A 15,808-nucleotide genomic window follows, 5' to 3' on the forward strand; every position below is an offset into this window, starting at 1 on the left:
TGGAACTTAAAAGCACGAGAAGTGAAGAAAAGAAAACTGGAACAAGGATTACATTTAAAGCGAGATCTGGCTTGGACGATGGAATAGATTTTCATAATGACTAGTTTTAGCTTAATCTGTGAAAGCACCATAATAGCTGGTGTCGTACTCTTTCATAAGTTTGGTTATATAGAGCAGGTGAGGCTCTCTTCTAAGAGAATAATTGTAAGTTAATATAGGCATAGAGCAACGCGCACTAAGAGGATGCATATGATACGCCACCATCAAAGAGCCACTGGGGGCCCGCTATTCCTTCCCATTATACGCTCCCTCTCCATTAAGTGGCAAATACATTGCATCGAATTAGAACTCTTCAATTCAGAAAGAACAGGGAATAATTACCAACCCACATTGAATTGCTCAGCCACTTCTTGTCTTTTAATTTACCTATCTTCTATTACTTTACTCCCAGACAAATAAATGACTGGAAAACGATCCTGCCGGCTTGCGAACCATTATCAAACTTCGATAAAAATACAATTTCAAAAGTTATCCGTTTGACTTAAATGTCATTATTTCTGAGTACTCCACAGAACCTCGTCAACAGAATCCAGGACAACGATGAAAGGTAACACGAAGTGAATGAGACGGGCATTGGGTACACCATTTAGCACATGGCACCACTGCAGCAGAAAAGGCCATCATATTCATGTTTAATTCCAATATCAACAATAATTATTAGTACGCGTTGAAAACTTACACGTAAACCATATGTGGGTACCCGTTCTGAATTTTGCAGACCATACAGTCGCGGTGGAGCCACATTTCTTATCAAGCTCCCTGCTAGGCTTTTAATCAATCTCCCGTTCTCCTCACTAACAAGCAATATAGGGACATAAAACTCCGAAAACGAGACTCCACGGCATCCCGCAAACACAAGTCTGACGGGGTATCATTAACATTTCAAACTGTCTCGTTCTGGTAGTAAGTTTTAGAGTCATGAGATTTTCCTGGCTCCCATGAGTTAAAAGCTCAACCTACTTTGCCTCTCAAAAAAATCAAAGGCATTTTTATAATCTAGATATATACCGAGAATTACTTACCATGATTGTATCCCTTTAAGACGCACTGTATACTGAGCAGTTAGGAAACTAGCATATTTCCAATTTACAGACTACCAATAGCCATTCAAATAAATAAATGAGGCAATAAGAATACGTACAACCTCATGATAAAACGTTAGGCTTGTTTTCTAGGAATTTGAAGGTCATCATATAGTAATTGTGAACATGATGTTCTTTCAGTTGCCTAAAAACATTAACATCACATCTACGCAACAACAGGACTTGTATTTGACTGTCTGCGGTCATGATTTGTTTCCTGCAAAACTACAGAATGTTAGATTACTTTTCAAACAATTAAGGCTTGAAATATAACCATGTTTGTTGGTCAGGTTTTTATTTTATTTATTTTTGTTGAACTTGTTATAGGAGAAATACATCTGAGAATGCACCTGGTGTTTTTCAGCAACTTGTTGGGAGGAACATGACGACAATTGTGAAACACTGCAGCAATTATTCTCCGGCTCCGGCTGCTTCTGAGATTCTTTCTCGTACAAGGCATACTCTTCAGGCTTCTCCCACTGCTCCAAGAGTAACCATCACACACCGAAGTAACAGAAATCCAAAAAACAGATTGTACGAACAAAAAATAAACAGTTGAAACATTACTCTGCTTTCACAAGTGACACAGTTGTAGTAGTACTTAACACCATCGGGGCAGTAGTGTTCACTCCAGTCACACTCTGGAAAATCTTCATCTTGGGGACTTGAAGGCATATCAGGTGGGGTATTGCCAGCAGCTGTACTAGGGTTGCTTCCAGTCTGACTAGCCAGCTGGGAGAACAATACAGTGAGAAAACTATTGCAGTCTTCTTCCGATAAAGGTGCTTCAACAGTAATTTGTCACATTAAATAATCCATTTAAACATTTCACTTAAAGTTTAGAGAAAATGAAAAGTCTTTATATTTGATTAAGTAAAACTGATACACTTTACTACTGTATTTATAGAGACAGTAGTTCTGAAAGATAAAAAAAGGTGGGAAGCCCCTCCTAACAAACCCTAACATAAGTATTAATAATAAAATAAAGACATTATACTTCAACAATTTCCAATATATTTAATGGTCAGAGGTGCATAAAAAAATGAATGGCCTCTTCAGTATTTTGCCATTACTTATATCAAATAAACTGGAATCTTCTAATACCATTCCTCTATTATATAAATAGCATAATGCTTATAGTTGGAGATCCCAAGTATATCCTAACAAAGTTTGTTGGACCAATCATGTCACTCACTAAGTCCCCAGCAGGAAGGGGTGTATGGGAGATCTAAAATATACTAAAGATATTAGTCAAATTATAGTATATAGGTGAGTGCAATCCTCACCTTATGAACAGATTATGTAAGATTGAGTTTGAATAAAATCTAATTTCTAAGACTTATCTTCCCAAGTGAGGTTGGTAACAGGGATTGCTCGACGTAATGGAATTCAATTACAGAGCAAATTTTCAAAGATACTATTGACCATGAGATCCCTCTGATCAATTTTCTCTTATATCCTTAGTTTCTCTCTACACCTTTTTACAAGACTAAAATCATCCTCAATTATAACAATGCATAATTTAACTGAAAGACACAACAACTTAAATGCTTCACAAAGGAGACAGAGAGGCACCCAAGAAATTCATGAGTTTGTCATTCAATTTGTAACAGCAAAGATTCCATATGTTTCTGGGAGAACTAAAAGTATAATTTGAAGATTAAAAGGCAGTTAAGGTTAAGCACAAACATATACCTACGAGTACAATAGAAAATAATATCAATTCAACTACACCAATTCACCTCTTTAATAACAGAAATTTACTTAAATCACCAAAATTTCCATAAAAGAGACTTATAATGATCAATGCATATTATTACCTGTTAGTAACTAACCTGTGAACTAAGGTGCTGCTCTATATTTTGAACTGATGAATCTGCAGGATGTGATTGTCTCTGCACCTCAGTAATAAATGGCTGAGTCTGAGAAGGCAATTTTGGAGCTTGAATTGACCCGAAAGGCATTGAACCCAACTGTGAATGCAATTGTTGTGGGGGAAATGAATGTTGTACCACAGTAGCACCAGGTTCCCAGTTTTGCATATGAGTAGTAACTTGTGGGTGTGCAATTGAGGAATGATGCGGGGCAATAGGCAACATACTTCCTCCACAATTGGGATCACCAAAATTTGGTAGTGGCCTGTGAAAAGACAATAATTTGCAATTTATTTAGCAAGTCATGTGTTTCGTAATTAATATAGAAGAAGGGGCAAATGAAGCGAAACAAACCATACTGCTGGTTCTTGAGAACAGGGTCCAAAATTTGAATTCACAGATAAAGAGTTGCACCTGAAGAAGTATACATAGTAATAGAACATAAATACAATGCCTAGAATTATCTCCTGGTTGAACAAAGGGAAACCAATACGTAGTTGAATGATCTGAGTTGGGTTAAAAAACAATAGAGTTCAAATTCCTTTTTATAACAGGACTTTTTTTCATAAATATGACCAATAAATTAAAAGCATAACAGTTTAACACCACTTAGAGAGTGTTGATTAAAATTTTAAGCACCACCCAAGAATCTTGCATTAAACATACCCTGCTTCAAGTTTAGCATATCTGGTAAGGTTTTGTCATAAGAACAGTGTGTTAGAATCCAATTGGGAGGTATGTGGTTTGACATTTGAATCTCACGTGCTATGTATTATGGGATTCTAGGTAGAAGTAACCAAAAAAACCAACGAGATGGGATTCAAACTCGTTAAGAATCGATTAAGCCATCAAACATGTTTCAACTAGACCAGTTTAGGAGAAACCAGCCAGTTCAGATTGCTATTGACTTGTTCTAAGATGTGAACTAGTTTACAGTCCACCTTGTCCACTTTACCAATCTAATCTAGCCTGCCTCACACTAGAAAATATGCACCCTTAAACAGTTTATTTTCATATACTAAGTAAGAACTCATTGCCACTTAGCCAAGAAAATAAATTTGCTGAACTGAAAAGTCCCATTCCCTCTAGAAAAAAATATAAATAAAAATCAAAGATTGTAACATGTAAATCTACTTGCTAACTTGTGATGTATTATTAATTTATTCATAATAAAAGGTGTAATAAACATATTTATATAAGAGATAGATGGATGAAAAAGTAAAACCTGGACTCTCCTGTTCTAGGTCTCTTAGGATCCGCAAAACGAACAATTAATGGATGATCACAACCCTAGATGATTAAAAAATAAGACTTTAGTTAACAATTGAAACTGGACAGAGTAACATGTATGAATTAAATAAATAAATAAATTAGCTTTACTCTCATCGTGAAGGTTCTATTCAGTCCTTTGATTGCAGCTAATGCCATTTCTCTGTTAGAAAATTTGACAAAAGCATATCCTAGAAAATTGAGAAATGCATCAACACGATAAGTTAGGTGAAAATGGCAACCATGATAATATATTGATGACAAAAGTTGAATACAAGACTATGTGCTAAAAGCAATCATAGCTAAAAATCCAAATAGTCCATCGGGGATTGAGCATGGTCCTCTCTTTGTGTATAGTATCCAAATATTGAGTAATTTTATGATAGAATTGGTCTGGAAATATGAATGAAAAATATTCATGGCAACAGATAGTCTCTTCTCAGTATCAAGGAGATACAAAACAGATCAATAAAGATACAATGATTTTCTTTGCATCCGCAGTCTTCAGATGGTTGAGAAACCTGGACTCTACCCCCTCACCCTGTGCAAATTCCACTCCAGAACCCAAGGCTTGCTCTTTTCTTTCCCTCTTATTATTTACATTTTGATATTCTTCTCTCCAACTAATTTTCTCTTACGAAGCAATTAACTTGGGATCACCTAACATTTAAGATTTTCATTGTACGCTTTTTGAAGAAAAACACGGTTCTATGAGATCTGACAAAGATATGAAGAGTTCAATTTCACCCACTGTCTCTTACTCTCCTAGTTTTGGTTCTAGGTCATCTGCAACTTCTTTTGTTAAGTAAGAAATAAAAGACAGAATCAAATACATGTCATTCCTGAAAATATATTGTATGAAATACAATTCATGACAAGAGCAAGGACCAACCACGACTGGTTGCAATGAAGATATCTTCTACATGTCCATAAGGGGAAAATATCTGCACACAATAAGTATACAAAACTCAGAAACATAACATGAATATAATAACCTGCAGATTATAAAGGATATTCCAAATATCATACCATAGAAAAATGCAGCTACCATAATAAATAAATAAAAATTAGCATACCAACCCGTTTAAACTAAATTAGGCTGCAAACAGTTACATAATGAACCTGTTGGTAACCAACAGGTTTTGCTAGCCAGTTGCCACATACCAGCATCATTTGAAGTGTCCACATGACGACCAATATTTTTTTTTGTATCTATATCGAGATATGTTCAAATTTAATAGGAGCCACTAGGGCAATATTTCCATCCAGCCAACCTAGGTAGTGGATTTAGATACATTTCTACAAACAAACTACAATTAGCTTATCCTTCGGCTAAATACAAATCCATGGATACAATCATTGGCATGAAAAAATGTAAAACGTCATTTTCAGGAGATGCTAAAATATATATGTGGGTGAAAACAATGTGAATGGTGAAACATACTTCTTCAATTTCCTTTTTTGAAGCCTCTTTGTTGAAGCAGCTAACAAAAACTTTATCTGCCACCACTGAAAAACAGAAACAACGAGAATACAACAGGAAGCAGTCAGTTGAGCACTAAACAATAAAATATTAGATTAGACAGTCATATATTAAAGGAGTAGGACTCGACTATCCTAGAAAAAAGCTGAGAAGCTTGCCTTCTAAAGGATCTTTCTTTTCCATGTTACGGCAAAACCCTCGAACCCCTGAAGAAAATAAAAAGGTTCACATAAACTAAACACAAAAGAGTGTAATTCTTTAAACAACTCATTACTTGCTGGAGAAAGTAAACCATGTTCCATGCCATGTTCTCATCAACCAAACTTAAAAAATGAACACAATAAAATTAACTCTTAGAAATATTAAATTCAAAACTAAAAATTACATACTAATAAGAAGGGCTTATCCCAACCATCTAAATAAACTTCCGCATACTATTTAAACCTCGTCTTTAAAGCTACTAACACCATAAATATGAAAAATTACAACATAGTTGATTCTCTCAAAAGCTTGCCTTCTAAAGGATCTTTCTTTTCCATGTTACGGCAAAACCCTCGAACCCCTAGAAAAAGAAAAGAAAAAGGTTCGCATAAACTAAACACAAAAGAGTGTAATTCTTTAAACTGCTCATTACTTGCTGGAGAAACTAAACCATGTTCTCATCAACCAAACTTAAAATATGAACATAATAGAATGAACTCTTAGACATATTAAATTTAAAACTAAAAATTACATAATAATAAGGGCTTATCTCAACCATCCAAATAAAATTCTGCACACTATGTAAACCTCGTCTTTAAAGCTGCTAACACCATAAATATAAAAAATGACAACATAGTTGATTCTCACAAAAAATAACCCCAGCAAAGAGTTTTTCTTCTTAAACTGAAGATATGATTGGAAGAGGTAGAGTACATTGCTCCTGACTTCCTTGAATTTTGTCATTAGTTCTCAAAACTTCCCTCTATTTTGAAAAGCTGCAGAAACTTCCCTAAACATAGTATATAATTCAAATTTCCCACAAAACCTTTTCTATATTTTTCCAAAAATTTTCCCTAAACATGTCAAGAGAAATTTGTGGGAAAATATAGAAGTTCAAAGAAGGTGACACCATCACATAGTATATGAATTGTTGAATTGATACGAAATTACATAAATTTATTTATGTATCATAGGATACAAGGTCATTTAAGATTCATTTTGTGATACAAATCAATAGATAGTCAAAACACATTGAATTGTAAGATTTGAATATTGAATAGTAACATTCTAATAACTAGAAAGATTTCTTAAACGGTGGGGTCCATAGAATTAGTACCTTCTACTTCCTGTTTCTCCTCTACTCAAACAAGTTAAAGCTACACAATCTCTCTCGTTTCTCACCCTTGTCCTATATTACCCAAACCAAAACATAGTGTGCAAGTTCGGGAATACGAATACTACACATTCTAGTACTCAAAATTTGTCCTTTCAAACTTACTCTTTTAAAGGAAGAGGCAGGCAAAACAAAGAAAACAATACTCACTTCCGCATCAATCAGCATGTATAGGCAGGCACCAGTAAATAGAGCAGCTTAATATCACGTTTTATTGGTCAGTAAGGAAAAGCTATAATGCCAAGTACAAAAAGTCAGTGAAAAAAATTGAGCTGCTTTAATTTCAATAACTTTGTCTTGATTTTAATGATCTTTTCAAGACCGAGAGTTGACAACTATATCATGACGTACATACAGAATCTATAATAAACTGTCAAACTGTCCTAATTACTAATTTTCAAAATTTCAAAAATTTAATTAGGGATTTAGCATATGCAAACAGTTACATTCATAATCAGCTAAGGAACCTGACTAAGGCATAGTAGTACAGAACTTAATAAACAGGTTCAAAATAACATAAGAATTTTAAAAAAATTACCAAGTCGTTCAAGTTCTCGATCAGCAAATTTGACAACAACAGGATATGATTCCTAGGAAATGTAAATATGTCAAATAATAAAGACAAGTTTAGATTAATGAAATGAATAGTAAAGAAGAGGTTTAACCCAACCATCATAGGTTGTTCTTCTTACCCCAACAAATGTATATTGATTGTTTAAAGCCTTGATAGCCCTGTCAGCTCCATCAAATGTTGCATATTTCACAAAACAACTTCCTGCATAAGTTTAACAAATTTGGACTAGTGTTAATACTTGTAGATATAATATAGAACATATTATATACACGAATGCAAGAATCAAATTGAATTCACTGCTCCTCACAGTCATTGGAAAGCCAAAACGCACAAACACTACAGATACCTTGCCGTACACCTGTTCTCTTGTCTTTTAAAAGAACAACCTCAATAATAGTTCCATGTTCTTCAAATACAGGACGGATCTGAAATGGAATCACAAAAATTATAAGAGATAGAAGAGTAAGAGCTATAATAAAAACGAAAAGAAAAGGAAAGAATAGTAAACAAACATAACATCACACTTTCTGCTAAAAACATGCATGACAAAAATGCCAGAAGATAGCTGAATAAATAAAACCATCTCTTTTTATGGGGAAGGTGGAATACAAGGAGAACCAGCTTAAACATCAGAGTGGACCATTCTTCACCAGTACATTATAGGGCGGGCCATTAAAATATAGGTAGGGACAATATCTCTTAGCAACTGACCTCCTAATTACCCACCAAGAGTACCGCTGTTGCTTTGGAACAGGGATTACAGTAACAATTAGTGCAAATTTGGAGTAGAAAATAGATTTCAAATAATAAAAATAGGATGGGGCGTGGGATTGGTTACAGGGGGTGTGAAATGACATTTGTTATAATTTCAAATTACTAGTATGCTTAGAGCATGAAATGGATAATAACTGTAGCAAACTGAAGATAAATAAGCTGATGAAACAAGATCAATTTATTCTAGGATTCACAATTCTGACAAAATAGAGAGACAGGGATAAAATTATCGTTTCCATTACTATATAGTGTGAATTGACTACTTATGTACGATATGCACAATCCTCCATTATATCCACAAATTCAAACACAACACCAGTGTGAAAATGTTAGCGGTTCACATTTCACGGGAAATAGACTTACCTCCGCCTCCGTGGCAGTTCTCGGAACAGGAGCAACATAAACTTTTACATTATTCGCACTGTCCACTTGATCTGGGAGAACGAAATCACATAGCTGAGGAAGCTAAAGCGTAATAAAACAACAGAGAAGTGCTATTGCGCGTGCAAATAAAGGAGTTGTAAGAAAATTGTAGTACCTGGAGAAGTTCCTTGGTTGGAGTGGTGCCAGGGGCGTTTGCGGAGAGGGCGAGGAACGGAATGGTTAAGAGCGTATCCTGAATCGAGGGGTGGCAAGTGGTTGAAGCCGTTGCCATTGTCGTGAGAATGAGGGTTTGAAGGGTCTCCGTTGAAATTGAGCCTCTGCTCCATCTGCTCCTTTGGAATCTCCATCTCCACACGCACCGCTGACGTGTGCCCTAGAGACGGGTTAACTCCAGAGTGAAGAAGTAGCAGGGCCTTTTCCTTTGCTTTCTCTTCTTCTGCTCAACGTGACGTGCTTTGCTCTGCTTTCCAAGCAATTCTCAGATAATCAGTCACCAGGGTTTACCATTTTTTTTTAATAGAGATAAATTACTTTTTCTTTGTTCAGGATGAACCCCGTTTTGTTTTTATTTGAAACTTTAAAACAATTAACTAAATATGTTTTGTTATGCTTAAGAAACTAATTTTCTTAGAAATTTGAAGGAGCAAATCTAAATTATCCTCATGTTTCAAAATAAATAAAAAATATCATAAAATAATATCAATATTAATTATAATAATTTGTCCTTTTTTTTCCCATACCTTTTCTGCAATTAAGATATCACAGAGCAGAATCTAATTGACCTTAAACCCTAAAATAAGTAACTTTATTTATTTTGAATAAAAACTATCAATATGTATATAAATATAAATAGGGGTTTGTTAACACGCCCTGCTTTTCAGTTGGTACCTTTTAACAATGTGTACTAGATTATAATAGACAAAAATACCCTCAATTATGATGGATTATAAGTTTTAAGGTCAAGGATATTTAAATAATTTTCATTCTCAAAACTAAAAAAAACCCTCAAACCCTTACTCACCTCTCCCATACCTCTCAATCTTCTCTCTTTCATCTCTCTCTCATTCTAACATTTCTTTGTCATCTCAACATTTTCACTATCATCCTGTTGTCCCAATTGAAAAAAAAAATCAGAAACCCTTTGTCATCAGAGACATTTTCTCTCTCATCTCAACATTTTTTGTGTCATCAGTCCAACATTTTTTTCTCTCATCTCAATGGTGGTGGTAATTTGAATCAGAGATATTTTTTAAAAATTGAAAAAGTTTACTCTTTTATAATCATTTTATATTTATTAATGTGTGTAAAATGAATATAAACTTTGTCACTTTATGTTTCTCTTTCCAAATCTCAAAGTTAAAAAATGATTTTACTGTTTTTTATCTTGCACAGTGGTTAAAGTTTATTCTAAAAGTTTGTAGAAGTTGATTCAGTGATAAAAAAGGAACATAAGGAAATTAAAGAAATGGGTATAGAAGAGCTCCCTATGAGTACAATTCAGGGAAAAGGACAATAAAGGGAAATATCTTGTTCTTTAAAAATATAATGAAATGTGGTGTAGATATGTAAATAATGTATGAAAATTTAATTGATTTATGAAGGTTTTATTTACATGATTTAATTTAAAAATGAAATTTAATAATAATAAGAAGGGAAAATATATAACACATCCTCCAAATGAACGAACAGAGCAAAAGCAAATTACGATGTAACGGCAAGGGTTTCTGATTTTTTTTTTTCAATTGGAACAATAGGAATGATAGAGAAAGTGTTGAGAGGGATGAGGGAGGTGAGTAAGGGTTTGGAGGTTTCTTTTTATAGTTTTGAGAATGAAAATTATTTAAATATCATTGACCTTAAAACTTTGAATCCATGATAAATGAGGGTATTTTTGTCTACTATAATCCGGTACACATTGTTAAAATGTACCAACTGAAAAACAGGCGTACGCGTGTTAACAAATCCCATATAAATAAATAAATAAATATATATATATATATATATATATATATATATATATAGTTATATCTAAAAAAACAAAATGCCAATCATCATATATTATCTAATTAAGTCTCTTGGTATCGTAGTTATACATCTAAAAATATGGGAGATCGATCATGTTATTTCAGGATAATGTTCATGATATCAAAATAATTTTGCTTAGCAAATATGAATTGCACAAGTGTGGATTAATTCTTAATTGTCAATATTTTATAGACCACGTGCATGAATAACATAGCATGTATTATGTAGTGTGTTTTTGAATCTAAGTTTGTCGTAGCTGACAAGTAAAATTAATATCTAAGGTGGAAGTTTATATTAATGGAAAACATTTGTCTATGGGTTTGTGTTCAAAAAGTTTATTTTGCAAACCGATGAAATATATTAGGCACTGTACGACTTTGTGTAGAAAATCAACACATGTACTTCGGAATGTTAGATAATAAAATAATATAATAAGGCACGTTCCTTATTTAAAATAAATTCCTAAAAACATTACCATGGTTGTTAAAAAAATAACTCCTCGAGATCATATCAACCGCTTCCACTCCAAGATTATATCTGAAATTCATATTAATTAGTAATAAGTAATATTTGGTAGCCATTAATATTACATTTAGTTTGTTTTTATACTTAATTAAAAGAAAAAAAAATCAAAAGGACCTTTCACAGTATTATAAACCATTGAATTTTTAACAAATCTCTATCTTATGTGTAAAAATAATATGAGTAGTGTTGGGTCTATCTGTTCAGTAGGAGGGAAGTTTGTTGGAGAAACACAAATACTAATAAAATAAAATATGAGTTCAATCACATAAAAATTATTTTTTAAATAGTAAAAATACTTAGATAATGAATAATACAATTAAACAAATAAAATATGTTGCAGAGATACATTTTAATTTTTAATATCAAATTAAAAGTTATACTCTAAATTTTATTAAATTTCATAAAAATGATTTATAAAAATCATATTTGCACTCATAAAAAAATATATCCATTGATACATTGAAACAATCTATAATTCATATAAACACATGGCTTTATGTTAGTTCAATATTGAAACATTTTATAACTCACTTGTACATTTAATCACTTAACTATAGACTAAATTATTTATATATATGTTTTCACATAAACTCCAATGAAAGCTTGCATTTATAGTAACATTTAACTTTGCAGAGTTATAAACATTGGTAATTCAACCTAAACTTACGAGGATAATTAATCTTTCAATTGTAAGACTAAAAAGTCTAAGGTAAATATCTTGTATCATTTTCTCTGTCATCCCATTTAATCTCTACGTGAGTTGAATGTTTGATAAAATATTAGGATACTTTCTTTTAGAAATCTCACTCACATTCATAATTACACTATCAATAAGCCAGCACCACGTCTCACACCCATCGAGCCATGTCGTTCACCTGAGGAGACAATCTCTTGCCCACCAAAAATCTTACGAGTCAATCGATTATCTCACTTGATAATAGATTGTTTTAGAGACATATAAGGTAAGGAAAAACTTCTTTTAACAACACTTTTTTAACAACTTTTTGACAACGCATACGTGGTAGCTTGTGATTGGTCCATTTTAAATATTTTTTAAACATAAATTCAAATAGACCAATAAATTGATGACACGTGTCCCGTTGTCAAAAAGTGTTGTCAAAATATCATTGTCCATAAGGTAATGATGAACTTCTTATGAGATAACTGATTATCTCACATGATAATCGATTATTTCAGGGAGATTTTTAGACAGAAATGAAATTCTTACTAAAATAATATAATCGGTTATTCTAGTCAATTTTTATAACAATTATGATTTTCTGATTTGGTTGTGTAAGACCCGAGGATAAATTAGAGGTGTTACAGGTTGCACCCTAAACATATCCAAACAACTAAATTGATATCATTGACTCTATAATTGATTCAAAAACATGTTTAGGACTAAAGCTAAATACCATTTCACTTATTTGGCCATGAACAAGGTATCTTATTTCAAACCACCAACTCATTACTCAAATTCTACAAGTTACAAACCAAATTTTTAGAGAAAGAAGTAGCTAAACAAGTCACACATCACTCGAAAGCATATCCCAAACATCAAACTTACTCTAATAACCATCCCTTTAAAGTTTCACATGTCAAAACCCCAATTTCAGACAAAAAAAAACACCATTCTTCTAGTCTATTATTAGACCAAGTTTCAACAACAAAGTAATCAATCAATTTAACAAATATAACATATAAACAATTCATCAACAATCAAATACAATTCAATGAATTGTTTACAAACAAAAAATCATTAATTTTAGCTTAAATCAACCCTCATACCACCATACAAGCATTAAATAAAAATTGTCTATCAATTAAAATTAAATATAACTAGATTATTTTACTTGTCACGTGATCGAACAACTTTAAGGGTCCTAAAACAACTTTAAAAGCTCAAAAAGTTTTGTATGTTCCTACCAACAACAAAAACACAATCAAAATACAATGTTATAGAATCATTGATAAGTAAAGACTTAAACCGAAGAATTATAAAACACGTGTAAACTAAGTAGGCTCCACATGCAACTGATATAAGAATAGACTAAAAAAAAGGGTTGAAAACTCAATTTACTAAAAGAGGGAAAATCACTAATTTAGATTGAAGAGTTCACCATAAGAATTAATCACACGGTCTCGATTATTTAATCAGATAAGAAAATATATTATTTAATCAAATGAGAAAAGAGAAACAACACTTAGAAAAAAGTCAAATAACTTTATAAATGTGATTTTTAGAAAGATAATATATTTTAAAATAATGAAAGTAATTTATAACAAAAATATTTAATATCAAAATAATCGAGTCTCTTAAAGTATTATCATTTTTAAAATAATATTTTTTTGTCTTAACATTTTTTGATATCACTTTTCATTTATATTTATTTTATCTTCCTTATCTCCTTGAGTTTGTTTTTTTTTTTTCATTTTTTAAACGGGTTTAATACCTAAATTAATTAATATTAATTAAAAGTTTCTCCGATTAGGAAAAAATAAAGTTTAGCTCACTTTTAAACAAAACACAATCAGTGTGACATGAATATTATATATATATATATATATATAAATATTGAATAATAAATTATCATGAAATATAACTATCAAAAAATATATCTGCCATTTATCAAAAAACTGTCATGCTAACACGACAGAGAATAATACCATTCGAAAAATAACCATGGCTATATAAAAAGATTATAATAATATGAAACAAAAATCTCTATTAACGAAAAATACATACTTTCATTAACAAAAAAAGTTTCACTAATATAGATAAAAATTCTTGTTGATATTCACAAAAAAAATAGTCAAGAATTTTTTTAACTAACGTTAATTAAAAAATATAATAAACTTTAACTAAAATGTAGTTGTAGTTAAATTAATAAAAAAACAAACACAGCTTATATAAACTTAAAATAACTTTAATTAATGTTAATAGAAAAAAAATAAAATTTTTGTTTGATATCAGTTAAAAAGTATTGTTGATAAAAGAAAAACTTATAGACATCTGCTAAGAAAAAAAAACTGGCTTACATCACAAAACAAATTCCCCACAATTGATTTCACTCTAAACAAATTTAATTATATTTAAAAATTGACATTGAACGTTTTCGTCTCTGTAAACTTGATAAAATCAAAGACTTGACAAAGTTGAGATAGCAAAAAGTAAAAAATACATAAATTAAAAAATCTTTTATTTTGATTTTTTATGTGGAATTTGAAATTTTAGTAAGCCAATTACTCTTATAAAGTTTTAAAATTTTAATTTTGAAAAAAATATATTTAAGCATATATTTATCTTTAAATACTTCGCATTTTCATTTGAAAAATATCACGAGGGCCGATCTTATCGATTGGAACAAAATTAGAACACAATGTGCTACCAAGGTTAAATGAGTGAACGTGGCCGTGTTGGATAAAGTCCATTTGGGAGGTCCACGAGACATTTAATGGTAATTTGCAAAATTCACAAATGTTTTAGAAAAACTACTATAACTTATTACAAAGTTAAATAAATAACAATATGTTGATTTAATAAAAAAATTAGATGGTTAGATTTAATATCTTTCTATCGTACACGTTTTAATTTGTGACATTTTCTTACATTAACATGTAAATTTGACTTTGTTGGAAGAAAATCTCTTATATAATTTAGTGTACTAAAGTTATCGATATAAAATTGATATTACTTTATTGATCTAAAGTGTTACTTTGCTATACATATCTTAAAAAAGTGATATTAAATTTGTTTATTGATAGTACTTTACTTTTTCAGAAGTGATATATTTATCATTTTATTGATAATCCATATACATCGATTATTAAAATGGTTACCTACAAAATATATTACTGTTATATGATATTATGTATTCTTAGTTGAAGTCCAGATTGCTTAACACTTTAATTAAGTTGAAAATTCCTCCAACGATTGACATATAATCAATAAAATTGTAAGAAATTCGAAAAAAAAAAACTCATGCTCCCAGATTATATAGATAGATAGATAGAAAAACGTATTTTTTTTTTATTTTTAATGATCTAACTAATAATAATAAATGTTATTTTTTTAATATTATTATTAACATGTTCTCAAACGACAAATATTTTTGTAATCAAATAGCATATTATATATATATATATATATATATATATATATATATATATATATATATATATATATATATATATATAATAATTTAATAAAGACATATAGCTAGTTTAGCCCTATCTGTGTGTATGACGCAAAATTACCTGTTAGTTTATAAATAATAATAAAACTTATTTTTAAAATAACATTTATACCAGCCGGAATAAAATAGCTTTTTGTGTTGTCATTTAACCATAAATATTTTATATATGTTAAATTTATTTACATTA

At 31.0% G+C, this 15,808-nt stretch overlaps 1 protein-coding gene across 2 annotated transcripts; it reads right to left on the bottom strand.

Annotated features, from left to right (window-relative positions):
- Positions 1–1,028: 1,028 nt before the first annotated feature.
- On the bottom strand, positions 1,029–9,367 carry LOC106757665 (flowering time control protein FCA). Of its 2 annotated transcripts, XM_014640397.2 has the most exons (16): positions 9,030–9,367; positions 8,855–8,925; positions 8,064–8,142; positions 7,836–7,918; positions 7,682–7,733; positions 6,283–6,330; positions 5,927–5,974; positions 5,730–5,794; positions 5,178–5,229; positions 4,397–4,476; positions 4,242–4,306; positions 3,371–3,430; positions 2,978–3,281; positions 1,710–1,874; positions 1,493–1,621; positions 1,029–1,359 (listed from the first exon to the last, which is right to left on the bottom strand). In XM_014640397.2, the coding sequence occupies exons 1-16, from the start codon at positions 9,220–9,222 to the stop codon at positions 1,309–1,311; spliced, it is 1,545 nt and encodes a 514-aa protein (XP_014495883.1). In that variant the 5' UTR covers positions 9,223–9,367; the 3' UTR covers positions 1,029–1,308. The 2 variants fall into 2 exon arrangements, with proteins under 2 accessions (XP_014495883.1, XP_014495884.1); XM_014640398.2 differs by lacking the exon at positions 5,927–5,974.
- Between the last annotated feature and the right edge of the window lie 6,441 nt (positions 9,368–15,808).

Source organism: Vigna radiata, chromosome 3 (assembly GCF_000741045.1).
Source record: "Vigna radiata var. radiata cultivar VC1973A chromosome 3, Vradiata_ver6, whole genome shotgun sequence".
NCBI classification, from domain to species: domain Eukaryota; kingdom Viridiplantae; phylum Streptophyta; class Magnoliopsida; order Fabales; family Fabaceae; genus Vigna; species Vigna radiata.

What these genes read in the sequence shown, in the direction of transcription:
- LOC106757665 (XM_014640397.2), bottom strand. Translation starts at nt 9,222, where the DNA reads ATGGAGATTCCAAAGGAGCAGATGGAGCAGAGGCTCAATTTCAACGGA. An exon ending in ATCAATATACATTTGTTGGG is followed by an intron (nt 7,734 to 7,835) that starts GTAAGAAGAACA and finishes TACATTTCCTAG; the next exon opens with GAATCATATCCTGTTGTTGT. An exon ending in CTTCATTGCAACCAGTCGTG is followed by an intron (nt 4,477 to 5,177) that starts GTTGGTCCTTGC and finishes TCAATTTTCTAG; the next exon opens with GATATGCTTTTGTCAAATTT.